The sequence below is a fragment of the Mustelus asterias genome, chromosome 15 (assembly GCF_964213995.1).
Source record: "Mustelus asterias chromosome 15, sMusAst1.hap1.1, whole genome shotgun sequence".
NCBI classification, from domain to species: Eukaryota; Metazoa; Chordata; class Chondrichthyes; order Carcharhiniformes; family Triakidae; genus Mustelus; species Mustelus asterias.
This window is the reverse complement of record NC_135815.1, coordinates 87,535,805-87,561,107: the sequence shown is the minus strand read 5'-3', so window position 1 is coordinate 87,561,107 and position 25,303 is coordinate 87,535,805. Positions and strand designations below refer to the sequence as shown.

General features: G+C 49.9%; 2 protein-coding genes across 7 annotated transcripts in view; one reads left to right on the top strand and one right to left on the bottom strand.

Annotated features, from left to right (window-relative positions):
- The window catches only part of esr1 (estrogen receptor 1), an 887,250-nt gene that overhangs the window by 108,545 nt on the left and 753,402 nt on the right, over nucleotides 1–25,303 (bottom strand). The window contains exon 9 of one of the 6 annotated variants that reach the window (XM_078230312.1): nucleotides 15,465–15,511. The exons of the other annotated variants lie outside the window; for them this stretch is intronic. The gene's annotated coding sequence lies outside the window, so the exon portion shown is untranslated. Of the gene's footprint in view, nucleotides 1–15,464; nucleotides 15,512–25,303 lie in introns of those variants that run through there. 6 annotated transcript variants of the gene reach the window in all.
- The window catches only part of LOC144504750 (nesprin-1-like), a 603,924-nt gene that overhangs the window by 347,457 nt on the left and 231,164 nt on the right, over nucleotides 1–25,303 (top strand). Inside the window, exons 78-82 of the mRNA XM_078230493.1 lie at nucleotides 15,717–15,935; nucleotides 18,092–18,354; nucleotides 20,029–20,194; nucleotides 23,719–23,874; nucleotides 24,581–24,733. Coding sequence (XP_078086619.1) covers nucleotides 15,717–15,935; nucleotides 18,092–18,354; nucleotides 20,029–20,194; nucleotides 23,719–23,874; nucleotides 24,581–24,733 — 957 coding nt within the window. The remainder of the gene's footprint in view (nucleotides 1–15,716; nucleotides 15,936–18,091; nucleotides 18,355–20,028; nucleotides 20,195–23,718; nucleotides 23,875–24,580; nucleotides 24,734–25,303) is intronic.

Sequence of the window (25,303 nt, the reverse complement as noted above, 5' to 3'; positions counted from 1 at the left end):
CCACTCACATCAACCCGCTCACATCAACTAGCTCACATCAACGAGCTCACATCAACCACCTCACATCAACCACCTCACATCAACCACCTCACATCAACCCAGTCACATCAACCCGCTCACATCAACCACCTCACATCAACCACCTCACATCAACCACCTCACATCAACCCGCTCACATCAACCACCTCACATCAACCCGCTCACATCAACCAGCTCACATCAACCACCTCACATCAACCACCTCACATCAACCCGCTCACATCAACCACCTCACATCAACCACCTCACATCAACCCGCTCACATCAACCACCTCACATCAACCACCTCACATCAACCACCTCACATCAACCAGCTCACATCAACCCGCTCACATCAACCACCTCACATCAACCCGCTCACATCAACCACCTCACATCAACCACCTCACATCAACCCGCTCACATCAACCAGCTCACATCAACCAGCTCACATCAACCACCTCACATCAACCCGCTCACATCAACCCGCTCACATCAACCCACTCACATCAACCACCTCACATCAACCACCTCACATCAACCCGCTCACATCAACTAGCTCACATCAACCACCTCACATCAACCACCTCACATCAACCCGCTCACATCAACCCGCTCACATCAACCACCTCACATCAACCCGCTCACATCAACCAGCTCACATCAACCAGCTCACATCAACCACCTCACATCAACCCGCTCACATCAACCCGCTCACATCAACCCGCTCACATCAACCCGCTCACATCAACTAGCTCACATCAACCCGCTCACATCAACTAGCTCACATCAACCACCTCACATCAACTAGCTCACATCAACCCGCTCACATCAACCACCTCACATCAACCCGCTCACATCAACCACCTCACATCATCCACCTCACATCAACCACCTCACATCAACCCGCTCACATCAACCCGCTCACATCAACCCGCTCACATCAACCCGCTCACATCAACTAGCTCACATCAACCCGCTCACATCAACCACCTCACATCAACCCGCTCACGTCAACCAGCTCACATCAACCAGCTCACATCAACTAGCTCACATCAACCCGCTCACATCAACCACCTCACATCAACCCGCTCACATCAACCAGCTCACATCAACCCGCTCACATCAACCCGCTCACATCAACCAGCTCACATCAACCACCTCACATCAACCCGCTCACATCAACCCGCTCACATCAACCCGCTCACATCAAGCACCTCACATCAACCCGCTCACATCAACCCGCTCACATCAACCCGCTCACATCAACCAGCTCACATCAACCACCTCACATCAACCCGCTCACACCAACCACCTCACATCAACCCGCTCACATCAACCCGCTCACATCAACCCGCTCACATCAACCACCTCACATCAACCCGCTCACATCAACCCGCTCACATCAACCTGCTCACATCAACCACCTCACATCAACCCGCTCACATCAACCACCTCACATCAACCACCTCACATCAACCCGCTCACATCAACCACCTCACATCAACTAGCTCACATCAACCACCTCACATCAACCCGCTCACATCAACCACCTCACATCAACCCGCTCACATCAACCCGCTCACATCAACCAGCTCACATCAACCCGCTCACATCAACCACCTCACATCAACGAGCTCACATCAACCAGCTCACATCAACCCGCTCACATCAACTAGCTCACATCAACCAGCTCACATCAACCAGCTCACATCAACCCGCTCACATCAACCAGCTCACATCAACCCGCTCACATCAACCACCTCACATCAACTAGCTCACATCAACCAGCTCACATCAACCCGCTCACATCAACTAGCTCACATCAACCAGCTCACATCAACCAGCTCACATCAACCCGCTCACATCAACCAGCTCACATCAACCCGCTCACATCAACCACCTCACATCAACTAGCTCACATCAACCAGCTCACATCAACCCGCTCACATCAACTAGCTCACATCAACCACCTCACATCAACTAGCTCACATCAACCAGCTCACATCAACCCGCTCACATCAACTAGCTCACATCAACCAGCTCACATCAACCAGCTTACATCAACCAGCTCACATCAACCAGCTCACATCAACCCACTCACATCAACCCGCTCACATCAACCCGCTCACATCAACCAGCTCACATCAACTAGCTCACATCAACTAGCTCACATCAACCAACTCACATCAACCCGCTCACATCAACCAGCTCACATCAACCAGCTCACATCAACCAGCTCACATCAACCCGCTCACATCAACCCGCTCAAATCAACCCGCTCACATCAACCAGCTCACATCAACCACCTCACATCAACCCGCTCACATCAACCAGCTCACATCAACCCGCTCACATCAACCCGCTCACATCAACTAGCTCACATCAACTAGCTCACATCAACCACCTCACATCAACCACCTCACATCAACCAGCTCACATCAACCCGCTCACATCAACCCGCTCACATCAACCCGCTCACATCAACCAGCTCACATCAACCCGCTCACATCAACCCGCTCACATCAACTAGCTCACATCAACCCGCTCACATCAACCCGCTCACATCAACTAGCTCACATCAACTAGCTCACATCAACCCACTCACATCAACTAGCTCACATCAACCAGCTCACATCAACCCGCTCACATCAACCCGCTCACATCAACCAGCTCACATCAACCCGCTCACATCAACCCGCTCACATCAACTAGCTCACATCAACCAGCTCACATCAACCCGCTCACATCAACCCGCTCACATCAACCCGCTCACATCAACTAGCTCACATCAACTAGCTCACATCAACCAGCTCACATCAACCAGCTCACATCAACTAGCTCACATCAACTAGCTCACAACAACCAGCTCACATCAACCAGCTCACATCAACCCGCTCACATCAACCCGCTCACATCAACTAGCTCACATCAACTAGCTCACATCAACCAGCTCACATCAACCAGCTCACATCAACCAGCTCACATCAACCAGCTCACATCAACCAGCTCACATCAACTCGCTCACATCAACTAGCTCACATCAACCAGCTCACATCAACCAGCTCACATCAACCCGCTCACATCAACCAGCTCACATCAACCCGCTCACATCAACTAGCTCACATCAACCAGCTCACATCAACCCGCTCACATCAACCCACTCACATCAACTAGCTCACATCAACCACCTCACATCAACCACCTCACATCAACCAGCTCACATCAACCACCTCACATCAACCCGCTCACATCAACCAGCTCACATCAACCACCTCACATCAACTAGCTCACATCAACTAGCTCACATCAACCAGCTCACATCAACTAGCTCACATCAACCAGCTCACATCAACCAGCTCACATCAACCACCTCACATCAACCAGCTCACATCAACCCGCTCACATCAACCACCTCACATCAACCACCTCACATCAACTAGCTCACATCAACCAGCTCACATCAACCACCTCACATCAACCAGCTCACATCAACCCGCTCACATCAACCACCTCACATCAACCAGCTCACATCAACCCGCTCACATCAACCACCTCACATCAACCCGCTCACATCAACCACCTCACATCAACCAGCTCACATCAACCACCTCACATCAACCCGCTCACATCAACCACCTCACATCAACCAGCTCACATCAACCCGCTCACATCAACTAGCTCACATCAACTAGCTCACATCAACCAGCTCACATCAACCCGCTCACATCAACCAGCTCACATCAACCCGCTCACATCAACTAGCTCACATCAACTAGCTCACATCAACCAGCTCACATCAACCCGCTCACATCAACCAGCTCACATCAACCCGCTCACATCAACCAGCTCACATCAACTAGCTCACATCAACCACCTCACATCAACCTGCTCACATCAACCCACTCACATCAACCCGCTCACATCAACTAGCTCACATCAACTAGCTCACATCAACCAGCTCACATCAACCCGCTCACATCAACCAGCTCACATCAACCCGCTCACATCAACCAGCTCACATCAACTAGCTCACATCAACCAGCTCACATCAACCCGCTCACATCAACCACCTCACATCAACCACCTCACATCAACCCGCTCACATCAACCCGCTCACATCAACCCGCTCACATCAACCCACTCACATCAACCACCTCACATCAACTAGCTCACATCAACCACCTCACATCAACCCACTCACATCAACCACCTCACATCAACTAGCTCACATCAACTAGCTCACATCAACCACCTCACATCAACTAGCTCACATCAACTAGCTCACATCAATCACCTCACATCAACCCACTCACATCAACCAGCTCACATCAACCAGCTCACATCAACCAGCTCACATCAACCCGCTCACATCAACCCGCTCAAATCAACCCGCTCACATCAACCAGCTCACATCAACCACCTCACATCAACCCGCTCACATCAACCAGCTCACATCAACCCGCTCACATCAACCCGCTCACATCAACTAGCTCACATCAACTAGCTCACATCAACCACCTCACATCAACCACCTCACATCAACCAGCTCACATCAACCCGCTCACATCAACCCGCTCACATCAACCCGCTCACATCAACCAGCTCACATCAACCCGCTCACATCAACCCGCTCACATCAACTAGCTCACATCAACCCGCTCACATCAACCCGCTCACATCAACTAGCTCACATCAACTAGCTCACATCAACCCACTCACATCAACTAGCTCACATCAACCAGCTCACATCAACCCGCTCACATCAACCCGCTCACATCAACCAGCTCACATCAACCCGCTCACATCAACCCGCTCACATCAACTAGCTCACATCAACCAGCTCACATCAACCCGCTCACATCAACCCGCTCACATCAACCCGCTCACATCAACTAGCTCACATCAACTAGCTCACATCAACCAGCTCACATCAACCAGCTCAGCTCAACTAGCTCACATCAACTAGCTCACAACAACCAGCTCACATCAACCAGCTCACATCAACCCGCTCACATCAACCCGCTCACATCAACTAGCTCACATCAACTAGCTCACATCAACCAGCTCACATCAACCAGCTCACATCAACCAGCTCACATCAACCAGCTCACATCAACCAGCTCACATCAACTCGCTCACATCAACTAGCTCACATCAACCAGCTCACATCAACCAGCTCACATCAACCAGCTCACATCAACCCGCTCACATCAACCAGCTCACATCAACCCGCTCACATCAACTAGCTCACATCAACCAGCTCACGTCAACCCGCTCACATCAACCCACTCACATCAACTAGCTCACATCAACCACCTCACATCAACCACCTCACATCAACCAGCTCACATCAACCACCTCACATCAACCCGCTCACATCAACCAGCTCACATCAACCACCTCACATCAACTAGCTCACATCAACTAGCTCACATCAACCAGCTCACATCAACTAGCTCACATCAACCAGCTCACATCAACCAGCTCACATCAACCACCTCACATCAACCAGCTCACATCAACCCGCTCACATCAACCACCTCACATCAACCACCTCACATCAACTAGCTCACATCAACCAGCTCACATCAACCACCTCACATCAACCAGCTCACATCAACCCGCTCACATCAACCACCTCACATCAACCAGCTCACATCAACCCGCTCACATCAACCACCTCACATCAACCCGCTCACATCAACCACCTCACATCAACCAGCTCACATCAACCACCACACATCAACCCGCTCACATCAACCACCTCACATCAACCAGCTCACATCAACCCGCTCACATCAACTAGCTCACATCAACTAGCTCACATCAACCAGCTCACATCAACCCGCTCACATCAACCAGCTCACATCAACCCGCTCACATCAACTAGCTCACATCAACTAGCTCACATCAACCAGCTCACATCAACCCGCTCACATCAACCAGCTCACATCAACCCGCTCACATCAACCAGCTCACATCAACTAGCTCACATCAACCACCTCACATCAACCTGCTCACATCAACCCACTCACATCAACCCGCTCACATCAACTAGCTCACATCAACTAGCTCACATCAACCAGCTCACATCAACCCGCTCACATCAACCAGCTCACATCAACCCGCTCACATCAACCAGCTCACATCAACTAGCTCACATCAACCAGCTCACATCAACCCGCTCACATCAACCACCTCACATCAACCACCTCACATCAACCCGCTCACATCAACCCGCTCACATCAACCCGCTCACATCAACCCACTCACATCAACCACCTCACATCAACTAGCTCACATCAACCACCTCACATCAACCCACTCACATCAACCACCTCACATCAACTAGCTCACATCAACTAGCTCACATCAACCACCTCACATCAACTAGCTCACATCAACTAGCTCACATCAACCACCTCACATCAACCCACTCACATCAACCACCTCACATCAACCCGCTCACATCAACCCGCTCACATCAACCCGCTCACATCAACCAGCTCACATCAACTAGCTCACATCAACCACCTCACATCAACTAGCTCACATCAACTAGCTCACATCAACCACCTCACATCAACCCACTCACATCAACCACCTCACATCAACCCGCTCACAACGACCCGCTCACATCAACCCGCTCACATCAACTAGCTCACATCAACTAGCTCACATCAACCACCTCACATCAACTAGCTCACATCAACCAGCTCACATCAACCCGCTCACATCAACTAGCTCACATCAACCAGCTCACATCAACCAGCTCACATCAACCCGCTCACATCAACCAGCTCACATCAACCCGCTCACATCAACCACCTCACATCAACTAGCTCACATCAACCAGCTCACATCAACCCGCTCACATCAACTAGCTCACATCAACCACCTCACATCAACTAGCTCACATCAACCAGCTCACATCAACCCGCTCACATCAACTAGCTCACATCAACCAGCTCACATCAACCAGCTCACATCAACCACCTCACATCAACCCGCTCACATCAACCCGCTCACATCAACCAGCTCACATCAACCCGCTCACATCAACCCGCTCACATCAACTAGCTCACATCAACTAGCTCACATCAACCACCTCACATCAACCATCTCACATCAACCAGCTCACATCAACCCGCTCACATCAACCCGCTCACATCAACCCGCTCACATCAACCAGCTCACATCAACCCGCTCACATCAACCCGCTCACATCAACTAGCTCACATCAACCCGCTCACATCAACCCGCTCACATCAACTAGCTCACATCAACTAGCTCACATCAACCCACTCACGTCAACTAGCTCACATCAACCAGCTCACATCAACCCGCTCACATCAACCCGCTCACATCAACCAGCTCACATCAACCCGCTCACATCAACCCGCTCACATCAACTAGCTCACATCAACCAGCTCACATCAACCCGCTCACATCAACCCGCTCACATCAACCCGCTCACATCAACTAGCTCACATCAACTAGCTCACATCAACCAGCTCACATCAACCAGCTCACATCAACTAGCTCACATCAACTATCTCACAACAACCAGCTCACATCAACCAGCTCACATCAACCCGCTCACATCAACCCGCTCACATCAACTAGCTCACATCAACTAGCTCACATCAACCAGCTCACATCAACCAGCTCACATCAACCAGCTCACATCAACCAGCTCACATCAACCAGCTCACATCAACTAGCTCACATCAACTAGCTCACATCAACCAGCTCACATCAACCAGCTCACATCAACCAGCTCACGTCAACCCGCTCACATCAACCAGCTCACATCAACCCGCTCACATCAACTAGCTCACATCAACCAGCTCACATCAACCCGCTCACATCAACCCGCTCACATCAACCCGCTCACATCAACTAGCTCACATCAACTAGCTCACATCAACCAGCTCACATCAACCAGCTCACATCAACCAGCTCACATCAACTAGCTCACATCAACTAGCTCACATCAACCAGCTCACATCAACCAGCTCACATCAACCAGCTCACATCAACCAGCTCACATCAACCAGCTCACATCAACTAGCTCACATCAACTAGCTCACATCAACCAGCTCACATCAACCAGCTCACATCAACCAGCTCACATCAACCCGCTCACATCAACCAGCTCACATCAACCCGCTCACATCAACCCGCTCACATCAACCAGCTCACATCAACTAGCTCACATCAACCACCTCACATCAACTAGCTCACATCAACTAGCTCACATCAACCACCTCACATCAACCCACTCACATCAACCACCTCACATCAACCCGCTCACAACGACCCGCTCACATCAACCCGCTCACATCAACTAGCTCACATCAACTAGCTCACATCAACCACCTCACATCAACTAGCTCACATCAACCAGCTCACATCAACCCGCTCACATCAACTAGCTCACATCAACCAGCTCACATCAACCAGCTCACATCAACCCGCTCACATCAACCAGCTCACATCAACCCGCTCACATCAACCACCTCACATCAACTAGCTCACATCAACCAGCTCACATCAACCCGCTCACATCAACTAGCTCACATCAACCACCTCACATCAACTAGCTCACATCAACCAGCTCACATCAACCCGCTCACATCAACTAGCTCACATCAACCAGCTCACATCAACCAGCTCACATCAACCACCTCACATCAACCCGCTCACATCAACCCGCTCACATCAACCAGCTCACATCAACCCGCTCACATCAACCCGCTCACATCAACTAGCTCACATCAACTAGCTCACATCAACCACCTCACATCAACCACCTCACATCAACCAGCTCACATCAACCCGCTCACATCAACCCGCTCACATCAACCCGCTCACATCAACCAGCTCACATCAACCCGCTCACATCAACCCGCTCACATCAACTAGCTCACATCAACCCGCTCACATCAACCCGCTCACATCAACTAGCTCACATCAACTAGCTCACATCAACCCACTCACATCAACTAGCTCACATCAACCAGCTCACATCAACCCGCTCACATCAACCCGCTCACATCAACCAGCTCACATCAACCCGCTCACATCAACCCGCTCACATCAACTAGCTCACATCAACCAGCTCACATCAACCCGTACACATCAACCCGCTCACATCAACCCGCTCACATCAACTAGCTCACATCAACTAGCTCACATCAACCAGCTCACATCAACCAGCTCACATCAACCAGCTCACATCAACTAGCTCACATCAACTAGCTCACAACAACCAGCTCACATCAACCAGCTCACATCAACCCGCTCACATCAACCCGCTCACATCAACTAGCTCACATCAACTAGCTCACATCAACCAGCTCACATCAACCAGCTCACATCAACCAGCTCACATCAACCAGCTCACATCAACCAGCTCACATCAACTAGCTCACATCAACTAGCTCACATCAACCAGCTCACATCAACCAGCTCACATCAACCAGCTCACATCAACCCGCTCACATCAACCAGCTCACATCAACCCGCTCACATCAACTAGCTCACATCAACCAGCTCACATCAACCCGCTCACATCAACCCACTCACATCAACTAGCTCACATCAACCACCTCACATCAACCACCTCACATCAACCAGCTCACATCAACCACCTCACATCAACCCGCTCACATCAACCAGCTCACATCAACCACCTCACATCAACTAGCTCACATCAACTAGCTCACATCAACCAGCTCACATCAACTAGCTCACATCAACCAGCTCACATCAACCAGCTCACATCAACCACCTCACATCAACCAGCTCACATCAACCCGCTCACATCAACCACCTCACATCAACCACCTCACATCAACCACCTCACATCAGCCACCTCACATCAACCCGCTCACATCAACCAGCTCACATCAACCACCTCACATCAACTAGCTCACATCAACCAGCTCACATCAACTAGCTCACATCAACTAGCTCACCTCAACCACCTCACATCAACCACCTCACATCAACTAGCTCACATCAACCCGCTCACATCAACCACCTCACACCAACCACCTCACATCAACCACCTCACATCAACCCGCTCACATCAACCAGCTCACATCAACCACCTCACATCAACTAGCTCACATCAACCAGCTCACATCAACCACCTCACATCAACCAGCTCACATCAACCCGCTCACATCAACCACCTCACATCAACCAGCTCACATCAACCCGCTCACATCAACCACCTCACATCAACCCGCTCACATCAACCACCTCACATCAACCACCTCACATCAACTAGCTCACATCAACCCGCTCACATCAACCACCTCACATCAACCAGCTCACATCAACCCGCTCACATCAACTAGCTCACATCAACTAGCTCACATCAACCAGCTCACATCAACCCGCTCACATCAACCTGCTCACATCAACCCGCTCACATCAACTAGCTCACATCAACTAGCTCACATCAACCAGCTCACATCAACCCGCTCACATCAACCAGCTCACATCAACCCGCTCACATCAACCAGCTCACATCAACTAGCTCACATCAACCACCTCACATCAACCTGCTCACATCAACCCACTCACATCAACCCGCTCACATCAACTAGCTCACATTAACCACCTCACATCAACCCGCTCACATCAACCCGCTCACATCAACTAGCTCACATCAACTAGCTCACATCAACCAGCTCACATCAACCCGCTCACATCAACCAGCTCACATCAACCCGCTCACATCAACTAGCTCACATCAACTAGCTCACATCAACCAAATATTCATCATGGAGTGCGGTTACAAGTGGTGTACCTCAGGGATCTGTTTTGGGGCCACTGCTGTTTGTAATATTTATTAATGATCTGGATGAGGGTATAGTTGGGTGGATTAGCAAATTTGCTGATGACACCAAAGTCGGTGGTGTGGTAGACAGTGAGGAAGGGTGTCGTAGTTTGCAGGAAGACTTAGACAGGTTGCAAAGTTGGGCCGAGAGGTGGCGGATGGAGTTTAATGCGGAGAAGTGTGAGGTAATTCACTTTGGTAGGAATAACAGATGTGTTGAGTATAGGGCTAACGGGAGGACTTTGAATAGTGTGGAGGAGCAGAGGGATCTAGGTGTATGTGTGCATAGATCCCTGAAAGTTGGGAATCAAGTAGATAAGGTTGTTAAGAAGGCATATGGTGTCTTGGCGTTTATTGGTAGGGGGATTGAATTTAGGAGTCGTAGCGTTATGTTGCAACTGTACACAACTCTGGTGCGGCCGCACTTGGAGTACTGTGTGCAGTTCTGGTCCCCACATTACAGGAAGGATGTGGAGGCTTTGGAGAGGGTGCAGAGGAGGTTTACCAGGATGTTGCCTGGTATGGAGGGGAGATCCTATGAGGAGAGGCTGAGGGATTTGGGATTGTTTTCGCTGGAAAGGCGGCGGCTAAGAGGGGATCTTATTGAAACATATAAGATGATTAGAGGTTTAGATAGGGTGGATAGTGATAGCCTTTTTCCTCTGATGGAGAAATCCAGCACGAGGGGGCATGGCTTTAAATTGAGGGGGGGTAGTTATAGAACCGATGTCAGGGGTAGGTTCTTTACCCAGAGGGTGGTGAGGGATTGGAATGCCCTGCCAGCATCAGTAGTAAATGCGCCTAGTTTGGGGGCGTTTAAGAGATCCGTAGATAGGTTCATGGACGAAAAGAAATTGGTTTAGGTTGGAGGGTCACAGTTTTTTTTTAACTGGTCGGTGCAACATCGTGGGCCGAAGGGCCTGTTCTGCGCTGTAATGTTCTATGTTCTATGTTCTATGTTCTAGCTCACATCAACCCGCTCACATCAACCAGCTCACATCAACCCGCTCACATCAACCAGCTCACATCAACTAGCTCACATCAACCAGCTCACATCAACCCGCTCACATCAACCACCTCACATCAACCACCTCACATCAACCCGCTCACATCAACCCGCTCACATCAACCCGCTCACATCAACCCACTCACATCAACCACCTCACATCAACTAGCTCACATCAACCACCTCACATCAACCCACTCACATCAACCACCTCACATCAACTAGCTCACATCAACTAGCTCACATCAACCCGCTCACATCAACTAGCTCACATCAACTAGCTCACATCAACCACCTCACATCAACCAGCTCACATCAACCCACTCACATCAACCCGCTCACATCAACTAGCTCACATCAACCACCTCACATCAACCCACTCACATCAACCACCTCACATCAACTAGCTCACATCAACCACCTCACATCAACCCACTCACATCAACCACCTCACATCAACCACCTCACATCAACCCGCTCACATCAACCAGCTCACATCAACCCGCTCACATCAACCCACTCACATCAACTAGCTCACATCAACCCGCTCACATCAACCAGCTCACATCAACCCGCTCACATCAACCCACTCACATCAACTCGCTCACATCAACTAGCTCACATCAACCCGCTCACATCAACCAGCTCACATCAACCCGCTCACATCAACCCGCTCACATCAACCAGCTCACATCAACTAGCTCACATCAACCCACTCACATCAACTAGCTCACATCAACCCGCTCACATCAACCAGCTCACATCAACTAGCTCACATCAACTAGCTCACATCAACTAGCTCACATCAACCCGCTCACATCAACTAGCTCACATCAACTAGCTCACATCAACCCACTCACATCAACTAGCTCACATCGACCCGCTCACATCAACCAGCTCACATCAACTAGCTCACATCAACTAGCTCACATCAACTAGCTCACATCAACCCGCTCACATCAACTAGCTCACATCAACCACCTCACATCAACTAGCTCACATCAACTAGCTCACATCAACTAGCTCACATCAACCCACTCACATCAACCACCTCACATCAACTAGCTCACATCAACTAGCTCACATCAACTAGCTCACATCAACTAGCTCACATCAACTAGCTCACATCAACTAGCTCACATCAACTAGCTCACATCAACCCACTCACATCAACTCGCTCACATCAACCCACTCACATCAACTAGCTCACATCAACCCGCTCACAACAACCCGCTCACATCAACCAGCTCACATCAACCCGCTCACATCAACCCGCTCACATCAACTAGCTCACATCAACTAGCTCACATCAACTAGCTCACATCAACCCGCTCACATCAACTAGCTCACATCAACCCACTCACATCAACCAGCTCACATCAACCCGCTCACATCAACCCGCTCACATCAACTAGCTCACATCAACTAGCTCACATCAACTAGCTCTCATCAACCCGCTCACATCAACTAGCTCACATCAACTAGCTCACATCAACTAGCTCACATCAACCCGCTCACATCAACTAGCTCACATCAACCCACTCACATCAACCAGCTCACATCAACCCGCTCACATCAACCCGCTCACATCAACCCACTCACATCAACCACCTCACATCAACCACCTCACATCAACTAGCTCACATCAACCCGCTCACATCAACCCGCTCACATCAACCAGCTCACATCAACCCGCTCACATCAACCCGCTCACATCAACTAGCTCACATCAACTAGCTCACATCAACTAGCTCACATCAACTAGCTCACATCAACCAGCTCACATCAACCCGCTCACATCAACTAGCTCACATCAACTAGCTCACATCAACCCGCTCACATCAACTAGCTCACATCAACCAGCTCACATCAACTAGCTCACGTCCACCACCTCACATCAACCACCTCACATCAACTAGCTCACATCAACTAGCTCACATCAACTAGCTCACATCAACTAGCTCACATCAATAACTAGCTTTTTTAAGTTTATTGATCAGTCGCGAATAGACTTACATTAACACTGCAATGAAGTTACTATCAAATTCCCCTGGTCACCACACTCCAGCACCTGTTCGGGTACACTGAGGGAGAATTTAGCACGGCCAATGCACCTAACCAGCACCTCTTTTGGAGGAAACCAGAGCATCCGGAGGAAACCCACGCAGACACGGGGAGAACGTGCAGACTCCACACAGACAGTGACCCAAGCTGGGAATTGAACCCGGGTCCCTCAGGTCAATAACTAACTTACTACAGTAACTAACTCACCAATAACTAGTTCACAGCAATAAAAAAACTCGTCAAAAACTAGCTCACATCAAGAACAACCTCGCTACAATGAACTCATTAATAACTAGCTTATTACAATAACTAACATTAATAACCAGCTGTTGTGAAGTTGCATATGTAAGGTTAAAAATGTGATGTTTGACAAATGTAAATATTGAAAAGAAATGCTGAAACAAAAATCAGAAATCATTTGGATTGTCTCTTTAAAAAGCAGGTGTCTTCTGCATGGCTTTTAAATTGCAGAGAGCAGGCTGCAGAAGTAGGTTTTTGCAACAATTGTATTAAATCCTCGCAGTCAATTTTCAAACTGACCAAAACAGGCTTTTGAATTGGACCAATGGAATTCAAATGTGAGAGTTGTTAGCAGCCTCAAGCCACTCAGATTACAGGAATACTGTGAGGTAATTCCAGGTATATAAACCCGGACAAGAGGGGGTAACTGTCAGAGTATGCTTGCCACCTCTTGGAGGGCAGGCAAAGCTTTCCTGCAGTTTTGGATATGTCTTCATAAAATCATCATCTAAATCGAGAGAGATGTACCAACTCAGAAAGTGTTCCAGATGAGAGCACCACCCAAGAAGGTTCCTACTTCCAAAAGAAGCTTGTTTGTATATTAGTTGAGAGTGAGTGAATTCTGTAATGATTTATTTCATTATTCATGAATGGATCTTGTAATATTTGAACAGCATTCTATTGGGATTTTATTCAGTTTGTTAATTGTTTTAATAAGGTTGTCACCAGTGTAAAAATAAAGATCTGTTAATTGTTCGTGATAGAGAGTGTCAGATCCTGCTCTAATTTACCAAAACCAGTAACTTCCCACTACCTCACACACACTTGTACAAGATTACGAAGCAAGGTATATCCCTTTGCAGGGGTCCCAAGATCGAGCAGAGGGAACAATCACCTCCGCGTCGTAACACAGCTCACAACAAAAACTTATAACAGTAGCTAGCTCCCCAGAACTAAACCAGCTCACTCCAATCACTAACTCATATCAATAACTAGCTCGTAACATACTCTTTTTTTAATGTCTTTTTCATTCTCTCTTGTTCCTTTTCTCTCTAGCGGGGGTGACATTGAAATTATGAAAAGTTAAAGTTTATTTATTAGTCACAAGTAAGGCTACTGCAATGAAGTTACTGTGAAATTGCCCTAGTCGCCACACTCCGGCACCTATTCATGTCAATGCGCCCTAACCAGCACGTCTTTCAGACTGCGGGAGGAAACTGGAGCACCCGGAGGAAACGCAGACACGTACAAACTTCACACAGACAGTGACCGCAGCCGGGAATCGAACCCGGGTCCCTGGCGCTGTGAGGTAGCAGTGCTCACCACTGTACCCACCGTGCCGCCCCAAAAGGTTTTTGATTGATTGGATGGAGAGAAAGTTTCCAATTGTTGGAGGAATTGGGACCATCAGGATGAGATGGTCACCAAGAAAGTCCGACAGGGAATTCAGTAGAAAGTTCTGTACCGAGTTATACCTGTTTGTGGAAGGATCGCGTTCGAGTTTGATCCAATATTTCTCTCCGCTCTCAGTCCTTGCTGTCCGTGGTGAACTCCTTCCACGAGAAGATCACAGCGCTGGAGGAGCAAGCTTCACGCCTGGAGAACCTGGGGAACAACGCCAGCAAGGCCACCATCAGCAGGTCGATGACCACCGTGTGGCAGCGATGGACTCGACTCCGCACTGTCGCCCGGGAGCAGGAGAAAATGCTGGAAGAAGCCGCCCTGAGCTGGAAAAACCTGACTGATAAGGTAGGAGAGCAGAGTTAAAGTTGGACATCGCTTCCAACAGACTAAAAGCCAGGCGCTGCGCTAGTGGGACACCTCCGATGATAACAGAGAGCTCTGGAAACACTCAGGGCGGAATTCTCCAGCCGCGCTGGTCTAAAAGCTGGAAATTCCCTCCCGACCGTCAATGAGGTTTCACATTCTCCGCACACTGCCCGCTAAAATTCCAATGGACGGGGGATGGGAGAATTCCGGCCTCAGTCTGGTGGAATCTGTGGAGAGGGATAAATGGAGTTTATGTTGCCGCTCGATATCGTATCCTCAGATAAAAGCAAATTACTGCGGATGCTGGAATCTGAAACCAAAAAAAAGCAGCTGACGTTTCGAGTCCAGATGACCCTTTGTCAAAGCTAAAAGGTGTAGAAAGTGGGAGATATTTATACTGCAGGGGGAGGGAATGAAAGATGAGTCATAGCCACAGAAACCAGGGGAAAGGCTGCCTGACCTGCTGAGATTCCCAGTCCTTATCCCCTTACCGTGAGCTTGGAGAAAAATGTCATCTTTCCAGATAGGGGATGGGTTACAACCGGGATGCAAACTCGGAGCCTACCCCTTGCCACACCTGTACTTTGTATATTTTCTTATTGATTCTTTGATTTATTTTCCCTCGGTGTGTTTGTTTTTACAGCAGAAAGGCCCAAAGGAGTCTCAATGGTTCAAAGTACAAAGGAGCTCTCTTGGTCCAGTTGGGACGGGGGCAAATGATCGAGAACAAAGAGGGTTTTCCCTTTGTGTTTGGGCAGAGCTCTGGGGAGGGAGGCTGGGTGGAAGGGAGAGAGCTTTTACATCATAGAAGGCTGGGTCAGGATGATGTTCAATGCAGGACCACAAGATAATGATGACCTTGTCAACCTAACCCAACTCGTCCATCTAAAGAGACCCTACATCAATGTCTGGTCCACCCAATGCCTTGGTGTCCCTCCAATGGTATTTGGAGGTCAATTTGAGGTCAATTTGATGGGTGGGATTTTCTGCCTTCCCCCTGCCTGTCCTCTGCTGGGACTGTCCAGTCCTACCCAATGCTAGTTGGTTTTGATTGACCTGCTGCCCACGTCCTGCTGGAGCTGGAAAGTCCAGGCCTACGTGTGGACCAATTATTTCAGTCCTAAATTTACACTTTGACCAGTTGGAACCCTGGTCTTCTTGTCCCATTGTGAATTTCAAATTCTGAGCCCCATTTGCCGACTCAACAACCATTTCCATCATCAGGCTCCCCTCAGTCACACCCCCTCAAAGGCCACGTTTCCTCACCCAACCCTGCAATTTAGTGGTCTTCCAGGCTGCTCCATTCTGATTGGTCTTGCCATGGGCAACTATGTTAATATCCCATACGTCCCTCAGGCTTACCCTTCGCTTTGGAGCGGGAAAAAAGGCTGGCGAATAACAAGGGTTAGCAATATGAACACAATGCCCACCATCGTGTAGGGGGTCTGCTCAGAGCTCCGATGTAATGTCCTTATTCAATTCATTAAGAAGCCTCACCACACCAGATTAAAGTCCAACAGATTCCAAATACACCTGTTGGACTTTAACCTGGGGTGTTGTGAGACTTCTTACTGTGTTCACCCCAGTCCAACACCGGCATCTCCACCTTTTATTTAATTTAGCTGCAATCCTGATTTAGACCATAAGATATAGAAGCAGGATTAGGCCATTCGGCCCATTTAGCGTTCTGCTCCATCGCCATTCCTAAGCTTTGTGCGTTGCATGAAGTTGGATTCAAGATCTAATTCCTTTGAGTGAATAACCAGGAAATCTCGATGCCCTTATTCACTGCCCCCCAACCCCCCTCCCCCAGTGTCCCCCACCCCTCCCCCAGCACGCCCCCCCACCCCTGACCTGGTGGATCATCCATTTACTCCAACTACCCCTTAGGAGTTTCACAAGGTGGGGAGATGGAGGTAAAAAACAGATAATCCCCGAAGTCACTGAGTGATGGAACGGGCTTGAGGGGCTGAATGGCCAGGCCCTGATCCTATCTTCACCTCTGAGCCTCACTCACTGACAACAATGTGGTGGGGATCGGGGGGTCGGAGGGAAGGCGCGTTTCAGCCGCTTGTTGTTTCCTGTCGATCGTGTTAGTTATTCTTATCCCACCCGGGGTTGACCTTGGTCCCCAGATCGAGACGACCACGGTGGTGGTGGACCAGCTGCAGGACCGCCTCCCTGACAGCTCTGTCGAGAAGGCGAGGAAGACGGAGCTGCTGGAGCTGCTGGAATACCACGACGCCTTTGCTCAGGAGGTGGAGGGGGAGCAGTCCACCCTGACCGTGCTCCGACAGCAAGCGCTCAACATGCTCCGGGATGTGGCCATGCCTTCCACCTCGGTCGAGGACCTGCCCGTGATGCACGAGATCAAAGCCATGCAGGACAGATACGACAAGTAAGTGGATTGGGCGGGTGGCTTCGGGAATGGGGCATCTCCCTCGGGTAGGTGGGGTAAATGGACAATCCACCAGCGGGGAGCATCGACAGTTGTGGCAAAGGCCTTTCTTACTGAGGAAGGGAACAGGAGGAGCTTGTATTGCGGGAGATATTTGATGTCCAGGTGACAGTAATGACTTCAGTCATTGAGGTTGGCCTATTGGAGTATGAGCTCCCTGATTAAGGAGACAATTGATGGGCCAATCAGGGAGGCTTTTCCTTGTATTTAACCAGGAGTGTCAGTTCCTCTGGCACCCTCGGAGGTAGACTGCTGACCGATAGCACTCTGTTTGTAAGTTTGACTGTAAGTTTATTAGAGTTTGTAAATAAAGGGATTTTGGTAAAGGGACCTCTGTCTCCGCAGACTTATTATAGTGACTTTAAACAATAGTTACAATAAAGAGCCATGTTACAACTATATCAAACCTTGGTTAGGCCGAAGTTTGAGTATTGTGTGCAGTTCTGGTCGCCACATTACCAGAAGGACGTGGAAGCTTTGGAGAGAGTGCAAAGAAGGTTCACCAGGATGTTACCTGGTCTCGAGGGTGTTGACTATGAGGAGAGGTTGAATAAACTAGGATTGTTTTCACTGGAAAGACAGAGATTGAGGGGAGACCTGATAGAGGTCTACAAAATTATGAGAGGCAGAGACAGGGTGGATAGTCAGAGGCTTTTTCCCCAGGGTGGAAGTGTCAATTACAAGGGGGCACAGGTTCAAGGTGAGAGGGGGGAAAGTTTAAGGGAGATGTGCGGGGGAAGTTTTTCACGCAGAGAGTGGTGGGTGCCTGGAACGCGCTGCCAGAGGAGGTGGTGGAAGCAGGCACGTTAGCAACATTTAAGAGGCATTTGGATGGGTACATGAATAGGGAGGGATTGAGGGATACGGACTGAGTAAGGGCAAAAGGTTTTTTTTAAGTTTAGTTAGAGCATCATGATCAGCACAGCTGGGAGGGCCGAAGGGCCTGTTCCTGTGCTGTACTTTGTTCTGTTTGATGTGGTGGGGCAGGGAGGGGGTGGGGCGGGGGCAGAGGGTTGGGGGTGGGGTGCGGCAGACTTCAACTAAGGGAGCAATTACCGAACCTTATCGGGAATCTGTGCAAGATCCCAGGAGGGATAAATCGCTGGTGCCTCTGTTCAGCTGGTGCCGGTGAGGGGATAAATGTCGGGGCAGGTCGGAGTCTCAGATGTTTCATTCCGTGGACAAAGCTACCAGTCAATGGTTAAACTTTTCCTGCTGAGAGTTAGAGCGGGATTCTCCGGCTGCGCTGGTGTAAAAGCCGGAAATTCCTGCCGGACCGTCAATGGGGTTGCCCGTGACCCGCCCGCCACAATTCCAGGTGGGATGGGAAAATTCCGACCTTATATTCTCATCTTCTCAAAATCATCAGATTTTAAAAGCACAATCGCCGGAATTCTGCCACCTCACCTGCCACGGAATCAGCGCGGGCAAGGATCCAAAACGGAAATCTCCATTGATCCCTTGCGGGAATTTCTGGTCTCACCCGAGCGAGGCGGTAAAATCCCACCCAATGTGTTTTTCCCGTGCGGCAGGGATTTGTCCCACGGGGTCCAGTTTCCTTGCGAGACGCGGCTGGGGCGGATACTGAGGGGAGTCTCTTTTCTTTCATTGAAGCGTGCGGCAGAAGATAAGGAAGAGCAGGAAAATGGTCCAACAGGAGCTAAAAGAGCGGGAGGAGGTGGAGAGCGAATTAAACGCCGTCAAACAGTGGCTCCACGAGACGAGAGAGCGTCTGCTGAACCCGACCTCCGACGCAGTGACTGAGCTCCGGGAGTTGAAGGTAACCGCGTGCGCGGGATCGCTGCTGGTTAATGGAAAAGAAAGACGGCGCGTCCGTTTACACATCACCTCGCACATCCTCGCGATCGCCCCAAATAACTTCGCAGCTCAGTAAATGTGCAGCGATCGTAGGAAATGAGTGCTCGTGACCCAGAACTCACCGCCCGCGAGGGTGGGGGAAGCAGAGACAATCGATAATTTCAGAAGGGGGCATAACTATAGGGTTCATGGTGGGAGATATAGGAAGGATGTCCGGGGTAGGTTTTTTACTCAGAGAGTGGTTGGGGTGTGGAATGGACTGCCTGCAGGGATAGTGGAGTCAGACACTTCAGGAACATCTACGAAGCTATTGGATAGGCACATGGAGCACACCAGGATGATAGGGAGGAAATAGCTTGATCTGGGTTTCAGACAAAGCTCGGCACAACATCTTGGGCCGAAGGGCCTGTTCTGTGCTGTACTGTTCTATGTTCTATGAAATTGGATGGGCGCTTAGTGGAAATTAGCATTTTGATTTGATTTGATTTGATTTATTATTGTCACATGTATTAACATACATTGAAAAGTATTGTTTCTTGCACGCTATACAGACAAAGCATACCGTTCATAGAGAAGGAAAGGAGAGAGTGCAGAATGTAGTGTTACAGTCATAGCTAGGGTGTAGAGAAAGATCAACTTAATGCAGGGTAGATCCATTCAAAAGTCTGGCAGCAGCAGGGAAGAAGCTGTTCTTGAGTCGGTTGGTACGTGACCTCAGACTTTTGTATCTTTTTCCCAATGGAAGAAGGTGGAAGAGAGAATGTCCGGGGTGTGTGGGGTCCTTAATTATGCTGGCTGCTTTGCCGAGGCAGTGGGAAGTGTAGACAGAGTCAATGGATGGGAGGCTGGTTTGCGTGATGGATTGGGCTACATTCACGACCTTTTGTAGTTTCTTGCGGTATTGGGCAGAGCAGGAGCCCAGACCAAGCTGTGATACAACCAGAAAGAATGCTTTCTATGGTGCAGCTTTAAACGTTGGTGAGAGTTGTAGCTGACATGCCAAATTTCCTTAGTCTTCTAATGGGGATGGAACGGGGAATGGGAATGAATGCAGGTCTCCATGGAGGGTCAATGTGGGCTGACTGGGCGGCACGGTGGCACAGTGGTTAGCATTGGGCCTCCCAGTGCCAGGGGCCGGGGTTCGATTCCCGGCTTGGTTCACTGTCTGTGTGGAGTCTGCACGTTCTCCCCGTGTCTGCGTGGGTTTTCTCCGGGTGCTCCGGTTTCGTCCCAAACTCCAAAGATGTGCGGGGTTGGTGGATTGGCCATGCTAAATTGCCCCATTGGTCGGAACTCTACCACCTCGCCTGCCACGGAATCGGCGTGGGCGAGAGTCCAACGACGGAAATCTCCGTTGACCTCGGGCGGGACTTTCTGGTCTCACCTGAGCGAGGTCGTAACATCCACCTTTCGTGCCCAAAGATGTGCAGGTTAGGTGGATTGGCCATGCCAAGTTGACCCTTAGTGTCAGGGGGACATAGTAGGGTAAATGCATGGGGTTACGGGGATAGGGCCTGGGTGGGATTGTGGGCAGTACAAACTCGATGGGCCAAATGGCCTCCTTCAGCACTGTAGGGATTCTATGATTCTAACGGTTTGGCCACTAATGATGGGGTGTTTGAAATCCGGGATATGCCAAGAGGCCAAAAATGGGAGAATTTCTTCATTTATTCATGTGCTGTGGGCGTCACTGGCTGGGCCAGTATTTATTGCCCATCTCTAATTGCCCTTGAACTGAGTGTCTCACTCGGCCATTTCAGAGAGTAGTTGAGAGTCAACCACATTGCTGTGGCTCTGGAGTCACATGTAGGCCAGACCGGGTAAGGACAGCAGATTCCCTTCCCTAAAGGATATTAGTGAACCAGATGGGTTTTAATGACAATCTGGTAGCTCCGTGGTCATTTTTAAAAGAGACTTTATTGCCCCCCAGATTTCGTAATTAATTGAATTTAAATTCCCACCCCCCTTCCCCAGCAGCTATGGTGGGATTTGAACTCGTGATTCCGGAGCTGTAGTCCAGGCCTCTGGATTATTAGTCCAGTTATTTTAATACCAAGCTCCCATGCCCATATGGCTTGTGTAGCCATCTCGAAAGGTTGTGGGGCTGGGGGGGAGGTGGCAGGTGGGGGGGGGGGGGGGGGGGGGGGTGGTGTGTGAGGGGGAGGGATTACAGAGATAGGGAGAGGGTGTGAGGGATTTGAAAACTAGGATGAGAGCTTTAACATGGAGGACCGGGAATCAGAGTGGTAAATAATGAAAATTCACTGCCAATTAGCACTGCTGCCTCACAGCGCCAGGGACCCGGGTTCAATTCCGGCCTCGGGTCACTGTCTGTGTGGAGTTTGCACGTTCTCCCCGTGTCTGCGTGGGTTTCCTCCGGGTGCTCCAGTTTCCTCCCACAGTCCAAAGATTTGTGGATTAGGTTGATTGGCCTTGCTAAAAACAATTGCCCCTTAGTGTCAGGGGATTAGCAAAGTGAATGTGTGGGGTTACGGGAAAAGGGCGTGGGTAGGATTATGATCAGTGCAGATTCGATGGGCCGAATGATCTCTTTCTGTACTATAGGGATACTATGATTCCAGTCCACTATCACAGCCACCACCCTGTACAACCCTCATATTTATCAGGGTAACTTAGGATCAGCCTTAGAATCATGGAATGGCCACGGAACAGAAGGGGAGGCTATTCTACCCATCATATCTGTGCTGGCTCTCTGTAAAGCAACTCAGCTAGATCCACTACCCTTCCTTTCTCCCCTGGCCTGCAAATATTTTCTGTCCAAATACTTACCAGTTCCCTTCCGAATGCCTCGATTGAATCCACTGTCACCATACTCTCAGGCAGTGAATTCCAGAGGCAAACCACTCGCTGAGTAAGGTGGCACAGTGGTGAGCACTGCTGCGTTACAGCGCCAGGGACCCGGCTTCGATTCCCGGCTTGGGTTGCTGTCTGTGTGGAGTCTGCACGTTCTCCCCGTGTCTGCGTGGGTTTCCTCCGGGTGCTCCGGTTTCCTCCCACAGTCTGAAAAATGTGCTGGTTAGATGCATTGACCCAAACAGACGCCGGAGAGTGTGGCGACTGGGGGAATTTCACAGTAACTTCATTGCAGCGTTAATGTCAGCCTTACTTGTGACTAATAAATAAACTTTAACTTTTAACGATGTTTTTCCTGAAGCCTCCCTGGTAAATTGCCCCTTAGTGCGAGGAGGATTAGCAGGGAGAATGTGTGGGGTTACGGGGATAGGGCCTGGGTGGGATTGTGGGCGGTACAGACTCGATGGGCCGAATGGCCTCCTTCTGCACTGTGGGGATTCTATGATCCTATGAACCGGGGAGATTTGAATTGTACAAGTGAGTCTTGTGGTCGCGGAACACTCACCGGTAAAGATAATTTCAATTCCTCTGATTTGCTGATTGCGTTTTGTTTTCTAATCAACGGAATTGGGGAGTCTTTCTCTCACTGTGAATGCAACGTCTTGTGTTTAGGAACTGCACACCGAGGTGGCTGCCCGACACCAGACCGTGGAGCGACTGGCGGAGCGCCAGCGCGATAAATACCTGGAGCTTTACACCATTCTGCCCTCTGAGCTCTCCGAGCAGCTGGCTGAGGTCACACTGGCCCTTGGGGCTATCGAGGAACAGGTAAAAGTCCCTGCCCGTTCACCCCACCATCGCCTTTGTTCAGGCAATCCACCCGCCATCGCAGCATAGACACCCTCTCCACCAGCGGTGTATCCGTGACTGCAATCTGCCTTATTCCAATCTGATAAGTTTCCTTTGTAACTTTTTTTTGATTGAGGTTGCAGTACCGTTTTAAGAGGCTGTTAATTAGTTAATTTGTTTATTGTCTACTCAAAAGGGGATGAAAGCGGGGGGAATGCTGGGTGGCTGGAAGGTCAAAGGCAGACCCGCGTATTGCTGTGTTCTGTGAATGAACCAACTGTCAACAAAAGGATCTTTGTCCAGGAGTGGCACGGTGGCACAGTGGGTTAGCACTGCTGCCTCACAGCGCCAGGGACCCGGGTTCAATTCCCGGCCTTGGATCACTGTCTGTGTGGAGTTTGCACATTCTCCCCGTGTCTGCGTGGGTTTCCTCCGGGTGCTCCGACTTCCTCCCGCACTCCAAAGATGTGCGGGTTAGGTGGATCGGCCGTGCTAAATTGCCCCTTAGTCTCAGGGGGATTAGCAGGTTAAATATGTGGGGTGATGGAGATAGGGAGTGGGTGGGATTGTTGTCGGAGCAGGCTCGATGGGCCGAATGGCCTTGTCGGCACTCTAAGGATTCTAGTTTCATGCTTCACCATCCGGCTCGGGTTGCGGTTAACCCGACTCTCTCGGTTCTTTTCAGGTGAATTTGAAAGAGGGGGAAGTTCAGCAGATGCAAGCGGTGACTCTGGACTTTAACTCCAGGATGCAGCAGATCGCGAGTGAACTGAACGGCATTTCCAGCAAGCTGAAAGAGAAGGGCACGGATATCGTACAAGCCAAGATTGAGCATAAGGTGAGGAAGCAAAAGGAGAGCTTCCTTTCTTCCATTCAATGTTTCAGACGCAGGAAGAAACTGTTACTGTCCTAATTTAACAGCACCTCCCACTGAATAGTGTCTGCATTCTATTAACATGAGGATTGGATAAAGCTCTGTAAGCCCGTGTTGTCCTGCTCTCTTGCAAAAGAAGACTTTATTATCATTTCAAACTTTAGTTGATGCAGCACTTAATGGGGCGGCACGGTGGTTAGCACTGCTGCCTCACAGCTCCAGGGACCCAGGTTCGATTCCCGGCTTGGGTCACTGTCTGTGCGGAGTCTGCACTTTCTCCCCGTGTCTGCGTGGGTTTCCTCCGGGTGCTCTGGTTTCCTCCCACAGTCTGAAAGACATGCTGGTTAGGGTGCATTGGCCGTGCTAAATTCTCCCTCAGTGTTACCCGAACAGGCGCCGGTGGGTGGCGACTAGGGGATTTTCACAATAACTTCAAAGCAGTGTCAATGTAAGCCTACTTGTGACACTAATAAGTAAACTTTAAACTTATCAGATCTCTCGGAAACATTCCCTCAGTGTTCCAGATGGAGACAG